The 7673-nt window shown below is 37.8% G+C and overlaps 1 protein-coding gene across 1 annotated transcript in view; it reads right to left on the bottom strand.

Moving 5' to 3' along the window:
* Positions 1-3491: 3491 nt before the first annotated feature.
* Positions 3492-7673, bottom strand: part of FAM91A1 (family with sequence similarity 91, member A1) — a gene marked incomplete at its 5' end in the record, with an annotated part of 21554 nt that continues 17372 nt past the window's right edge. Inside the window, 5 exons of the mRNA XM_009070115.1 lie at positions 3492-3668; positions 5018-5087; positions 6169-6292; positions 6573-6680; positions 6877-7026. Coding sequence (XP_009068363.1) covers positions 3492-3668; positions 5018-5087; positions 6169-6292; positions 6573-6680; positions 6877-7026 — 629 coding nt within the window. The remainder of the gene's footprint in view (positions 3669-5017; positions 5088-6168; positions 6293-6572; positions 6681-6876; positions 7027-7673) is intronic.

The raw sequence follows: 7673 nt of genomic DNA, 5'->3' as shown, positions 1-7673 counted from the left end.
AAAGAGGGGAAAAAAGATAAAAAGGTAGTTACCTACACATTCTCAAAAAATCCAGGACAGAAAAAAGGAAGGTTTAAACTCAAGCACGAGGATATTAGGTTTCTTTCACCATCTAGGTCTGTATTTCTTCTTTATATTGTCATGAGACTCGCTGCAGTTATACTGCTGAAATGAATCCTCAGCATAATTACTTTACATAATCAATTTTGATGTCATTTCTTCCAAGTTCCTAGTCAAAAATGTCTTCAGGCAAGACAAACAGATAAGACATCACATGCACAACTGCCTTCACACATCCAGTATCCAACACTACAGGTCTCGATTGTGGGTGGAGGAGACAGAGTGTACACCATCCTCCTGTACTTTCCCTTCTCAGAGGTTAAGTACATGGGATGAAAAAGACTAAACCAGAATAAAGGGTTTCCACAGATAAAACTGCACCTCTTCAGAGCTGCATGCACACTGGGAAAAGACGCTTTGATGACATATGGTGAGCTTGAGCACTGCAGTGACAGGGTGACTTTTTAGTGCGGTGCCCAAGAAAAAAACTACTTCATTAGAAGGATCTGCACATGGTTTGACCTACACCACAGTTTATTTGTAAACACTTGTTACATGTGTCAATAATTTAATTGAACACAGACTTTGTACAATTCAATGTATAATATTAACAAGGTCACACTAGAAAAGCACAACTGTATTTGGCTACAGTTGTGCTTTAAAACTTTCAAAATACAAACCATTTGATACATTAAACAAGAAAGTAAGGAAAATTTGAGAACAATGGAGGAAAAGAAAAAAGAACTGTGCAATAATAAGACATGATCAAAAAAACTGAACACAAATATAACACACTTCCTAGCTGGCTCCTGAACATCTTCAGGTATATCCATCTAGCTTCAATACTACTTGGGCTGTGCCAGAGCACAAAGCCAAGCTCCCTTCTGCAAGTTAAAAATCTTGCTGAAACAGAAACTTACAATGTTTTACAATGTGTAATGCATGTGATTTTCTCCACGGTCAATAAAACTACCTGAAGAAAAGAAATTGATTTAATTTGTCTTTATTTGCAATACAATATAAAATAGATTCTTTTGGTATTAAGATCTTGGAGATCTTTTGGGTTTTCACACTGTATTTAAAACAAAACTCACATACTTTGAAGCCTCTCGACCATCCCAAGCACTGGTGCTGTAGAAGAGTTTCAGGTATTTCAATGGACTTCTTTGGTTGCAATCTATTCAGTAAACTTCAGATATGCAGACTTGAATATTTAAGCTCTAAACTAGTGTTGAAGCCCCTAAATTAGAGTGGCTTGAGTTCAAAAAATGGCAATGCATCTGGAATTCTCACCGTTAACTGTAAGACTTATGGGTATTAAACAACTCTGAGGAATAGGCTACTTTTATTGAGAAACTTTTACTTAGACAACCTAATAACAAAGGGTATCCTTACCTTAACAACACTGAAGAATATGCAGCGAGACCAGTAAGTTTTCAGCTATTTTCAAACTTCCATACAACTTGCACTATCATCACTTTACATACTGGTATAGACAGTGCATGGCAAAATTCAATACAATACAGAAAACTAGCTCAACCCACTGCAGCTCACTGCAGCACTTAAACACCTATAGTCCTGAAAGTGTAAGCCATCACCTACTGCTTAATTCCTCTACAGTGCTAGGTATTGGCTTGATCTCTGTGTAACAGTTCTCACAGTAAATGTTTTCTCTGCCATTTCTAGCAGAGAAATTCCTCTTTACTTTGAAGGAAATAAGGCAACTTAAAAACCTCTATGGAGAGTATTGCATGTCCAGTACAAAAGTCACTGTAGTGTAAATGATCAACTTTATATGGATAATGTAACTCTAATATATGCAGAATACTAAGTTCAGCTGCTGTTGGTAAAATTCCAAAACAAAACAGACATAAGCAGCACTGAGCAAACTGAAGCATTGCAGACTTCCAGTTTCTTAGAGCGCAAGTCCTAAGCTTACACTTCAGGAATGTACATAAAGCAAAGGAAAAAGAACAGAATTTTCACAGTTGTAACTGAAATCACTGCATTATCCTATCGTGGTACATTCGTCCTTTTCAAGCTTCTGTCATGTTTTTTCTTACAGCCCTGCACAACAGGGTATAAACCCAAATGCAGCCATTTTTCTCTTTGCTGCTGTTCAGCATCATCTATGCCACAGTTCCTGTGCTGTACTCTAGGCTAGCAATGGCAGGATGGTTAAGTCTCATTTTTACCTATGACTATTTTAAACAAGGCAGTTCTAGTAAAGATGGGAGTTGGCAGAGAAATCTTAACATACTACATCTCCTGTTCTCCTCGTGTTCTTAACAGGACAGACTTTTTTTATGCTGGCAAAAAAGTTGCTAATACCTAATATAAACAAAGTAAAATCATGCCTCATAAATCATCTCGTACAAACAGAGCCAGAATATAATTTTATATGAAACAGCTCACTGTTCATTTTTGTCATAATCAGAGCTAATGGTTCAAAGAACACAGATCCGGAGAAGTCTCTGCCGACACATCCTTTGCTGTTAGCTTCCTTTGCTAAAGACCAACATGAAAAATCAAGAGATCTGTTCTTTCAAATATTAATCAGTAGGACAAAACTAGTTATCTACCTTAAACTCAATTTATGACATCAGGAGTTTGCCCACAGGAATCATCACCAACTTCAAATGACAAGGGATTAACTCCCAGTGTGATGAAATCTCAGACACTCCTGGTTTCATACAAACAGCAGGCTGAACCCATTATCATTAAGAATCCTGTGAAGAGAGACAACCACTTCAGCCCTTCCACAATTCCATACCTCCATCAAATTCTGCCAGAGATATAAGTGCACCACTCACCCTCAAAGTGGCCTTAGGTCATCAGCAGGACGGAGTCAGTACTAACAGCCTCCTCTTTCCATTGTACTGATTTGTCAAGGCCTCACTGTTAAGCTGAACTACAGAATTCAACAATTCTTAATGCCCCATTATAACCATGATACTTTTTTTTTAAATCAGTTGGTATCACTGAGCTTTCAGAGGAAGAGCCAAATCTCTTACCTTTATACATAAAGATTTTCAGTAATACGGTACAAAACTAAAGAGAATTTATGTCTGAGTAACGAACATAGAAAACTACTATTGCAATTTTGTGGTGACAGCATAGAAATTTAACAATCATCAGAAAGCCTAGAAAGGGCATGTTTAGTTATAAAAGAAAGATTGTCTCAAGATAAAAATAGTGCTGACAGCTAAAAAGCTCTCTGTTGCAGCAAGATATGCAGTAATGAGTAACGAGTTCTAGACAGTTTAAGTACTTCCCCAATACTGCAACACAACACATTTTTGTAACACTACTTGCACACAGGTTATGCTGCAGCAGCAGTACACTTCTTAGTGGTTGGCACTAGGAATTAACCATAATAGAAGAAAGGCATTTAGTGATCAATGCACGAGAACCCCTATTTGACCTGTTCCTTAGGTGTGGTTGAAAAAAACTGAGGAAGGAGCCCATCCATTCCATTCAGATAATACACCTTCCTTGAACATGAGATTCTTGGCAGGAAGAGGAACACCCATATCTGCAGAAATAGGCTGCAAAAGTGAGCTTGAAGAACCAGCATCATGGAGCTGATCCAGTGTTGAAATACCTTCCTAAAAGTAAAAGGAAGAAAACAGTGTCTTAAAACAAATGAAGGATTTAATAGAAAGAATGACAGGCTAATCTCATCTGCAAATACGCTCAGTGTTCCTGAAGTGTGGTACTTTAATCCAATAAATACCAAATAATTATGGAAGCAAAACCAGAATAAACAAAATTTAAAAAAGCACACAACTGCCTCAGCTGCATCAGTGCATGCATTATTTGGCTTCCAAGAAACCTTCAGAGAAACCTGAGGCTTAAAACTGAAGACCTAGAAAAAATGAATGGGAAGCTCTAAAATCTTCAGAACAGCTATTGTACTGCTATTTATCCCATACTGTGCTAAGATGTATAGGTGTATTTGGAAGCAATGACTTGCCCATATGCTGAGGGGCAACATTTCCCAGAAGTTTGGTTTGTCTTATCTTAAAACACATCTCAGTCCACGTTTTTTTCCCTCATGATCATCATCTAGTAAAGTGTCTCTCAGAGAGAACAACTAAGACATTAGGACAGGAGTCACTTGAGGCTGACAGATGGTTTGAAGGCTTCAAGCCTACTGGGATTCTCCAGTAGTCTCATGAGGAGACAGTTTCAGAATCACACCATCCACAACACTACCTGGTTAAGTAACCTGCAAATTCATTACCTTACTGAAAATATAGTTTTGGAGAAAAGTATCATAAGACAGAGCAGCTAAGCTTCCATTTTACATGTGGACATGCCTTGCTAGCATACACTTCCATGCAAAATTACAGCAAGCTGCAGACCTGGCACTCCTCTTTGCTTGCTACACAAGACCCTATTCTCTATCTACACTCTTAGAAAAATCCTCCCCGAGTATGTAGTTTTACATATTCATACTCACTGAACACCAAAGTCTAGACAAGTACGTAAAATAACTGGTATGAAACCCATATTAATGTATTTTATTTCTTTCTAAGGAAACACTGACCTGAGAGGCAAATAAAATCTCAGATCAGCATCTCTCTGGTGTGCACTAACACATCCAAGAAACCACCAAGGAACCAGCAGAGTAGGTTGTGTTACAGCAGGGGTAGTGAAGGATAAGTTTGATGTGCAAGTCCCATAAAACATAATGAAACTAATTACACACAAGAAGCAACCATAGAAGTTTAGATAAGTATTAAATTAGGCCAGAAAAAGGATAGGAAAGTACTTGCTTTTTGCTGCCAGTAGCATTTGAGGTTGGCAGTGCTCTTAATACAGCTACCGTTTAAAGAAGAGGGAAATAAACCAAACCATGGGTGTTTCCATACACCCAAGAACACCAAGTAAGAGGGCAGAAAGGGATTACAGACCACACAAAATGAATAACATCTAGATTATTGCTCCTTACCTGGAATGAATGAACAAAATTAAGGACCTGAAGAGACAGCTTTCTACTGGAATGTAAGAGTTTTTGAAGGCTATAAAAAAAAAGAAAAGAAGCTGTGTTCAGGGTGCACAAACTCTTAGTAATGAAGTACCTCCACAGTAACTTGCTCACAAATAACTCCAGTAGTACCTAACACCATGTCACAAAGTTAAAGCTTTCACACAGAAAGCTTCACCCTGTCATCACTGAAAAGTTGCTCGACTCATCTGCTCAAGTCTAGTCAGGTAAATCCTATTTGCCCTACCATTTACACTGCATAAAGTGAAACTATTGCAATTGAAAAATACTACTTTACATAAGATATTAATATAGTAAGACTTTATCCTGTCTCATTCTTATCTAGGGCAGTCTGATAACATGACTTTCAAGAAGCAGATTACTGACACGCTGTGAAAAAGCAGGTCAACTACTATAATAAAATCCTTAATCTGTATTTTCAAGCAGCCTTACTTTTGGTCTCCAGAACCATGCCTAAGGGAAAAAAATACCCAACAAAACCACAAAAAAAAATCCAAAAAAGACACCACCACAAAAGAAACAAAACCAAAAAAGCCATTGTTGAAAGAGTAATCTTCCACAACGAAAAGCTGCAGTAAAAAGCATTTGATAGCTTGATCATTAGCCATGACTAAACTTATCAAGTATTATCCAACAGTAAAAATTTCCACAAGAGCCAAAAGCATTTCACATCAAAGCAGTACCAGCAAGCTTTCCTCCCGCACTCCAGAACAGTTGGAGGAGGAAAAAAAAGCCTGTGCTAGGCTAGGAAGGGAAAATGAGTAGGAAGACACCCAAATTTACATTTTTTTCTCTGATTTGTTCACAGACAGCTCACAACAAAGAATTAATTTTTGCCTTATAGAAACTATTTTAAAAAGTCTAATCTTAATCTTACCACAACTAAAGACTAGTTGTACATATTTATGAGCCAAACTAGATTGTACATATCTATGAGACAGAAAACAACCCCCGTACACACTAGAATTAAGAGCTGTACAAAGCATAGCTCAGTTCTGCTTTATAATCATTGAGTCATAGGTATCTTTTTTGCAGAAGCTCCAGACATGACACATACCACCTGTTAAACCTGTAGCTGATACATCACAGCTCACCTTTCTTTTCTACATAACCCATGAGTGGCGATTTTTCTGCAGACCTTTTGATTCAACTCGGAACTGAAAAGTGGAATGCCAAAGCATAATTCCAGGGGAACCCACTCCAGTTCAGTTGTGGGTACTACAGAAAGAAACCAAGAGAAAACAAAATTGTAAGAAAGAGAAAGCAAGAATGTTGACCCCAGAATCAGCTGTCTTAGATCAGGATCCACTGGACAGTTCATACTTTTTTTTAAGACAGCTCATTTACTGAATTGCTCAAATATTTAAGAGAACCTAAAGAGGAAGTCAATATTGCACTTGTCCCAGGCAATAATCAAACAATGTGTTCAGATCCTTAAAAACAAGATTATCTCACTGGACTGAAAATGTTTAGTACAAGTCATTTGTCATGTTTTTACCTTCAAGGCTTTGCTTGACTGCAGAATCCATTGAGTTTTCTTCTATTACCATCTCAAATGATTCTGTGCTTCCATTTACATCAGATCCTGATGCTAGTTCAGTCTCCCCTAAAGGTAAAGAACACAAACATGTACATGAATATAAGCCCAAGGACTATACAGCTCTAAACTGGAGGAAGGGATATGGAGAAACACAGGGCCTGACTCATTTTGGGCCTGAAGAGTTATTTGTTCACCTTTGCTCAAGTGATTGTATGCAAAATTAAGGGGACACAGACCAAAAAGACAATTATTGGTAACCAACCTCTTCCATCAGAAGCATCACTCAGCTTTCTGTTAGCAAGCTGACTTGAAGGATTCAACATTGTGACATAGCCACAAAAATGCTGCAAGTCCACTTTGTTTCTCAGTACTTTTAGAGCTGTATGAATGCCCATGTTCACACGTGAGAAATCTAATAGGAAACAAAATATATTCCAGCTTTACAAGAAGCCTCTGCCACAACCACGTAGCTCATCTCTAGGCCAGGGAAGTTTTTAATTTGAGTTTCTCTCTCTTGTAATGCTCCATCTTAGTGATGACATTGTTAGATCTGGGATCACACCAAGCATTAACTGGCATTTTATAGTTCAGTAAAAGAGCCAAGAAGAACAATACAGACAGAAGACAATCTCTCTCTCTCATACAGAGACACATACAGACAGCAGAGACAGCAAAGATCAGCTAGGAAACAGCTGTCCAGCTCTTTCAGTGCCAGAATCTTTTATGGCAAACTCAGTGCAAGACACGTGTTTCACCTATTTGAAATTCTGAAGGATAACAATACAGTATTAGAGGTTAACAAGAAGTTTCAACATTGAGTTGTTCCTATTACAACTTATGAGATAGATTCTAACCTCAAGATGCCTTCCAGCTTGACGCTAGATGAAAAACAGACATGTCAGAGAGACCAAACATAACAATAACTGACTTTGAACCTAGTAAAAACTAAATTAGGAAGTTAGCTTTATTTCTAGTTGGCCCATATTTAGAAATTCATACTTTATGACAGCTCTCAGTTGGGAAGGTTATGGCCTAAACTACACAAATCTTCTGTCCTAC

This window comes from Acanthisitta chloris, unplaced genomic scaffold (genome assembly GCF_000695815.1).
Source record: "Acanthisitta chloris isolate BGI_N310 unplaced genomic scaffold, ASM69581v1 scaffold7252, whole genome shotgun sequence".
Lineage (NCBI taxonomy): Eukaryota > Metazoa > Chordata > Aves > Passeriformes > Acanthisittidae > Acanthisitta > Acanthisitta chloris.
Note: the sequence above shows the minus strand (reverse complement) of the source record. Positions and strands in the feature narration are given on the sequence as shown.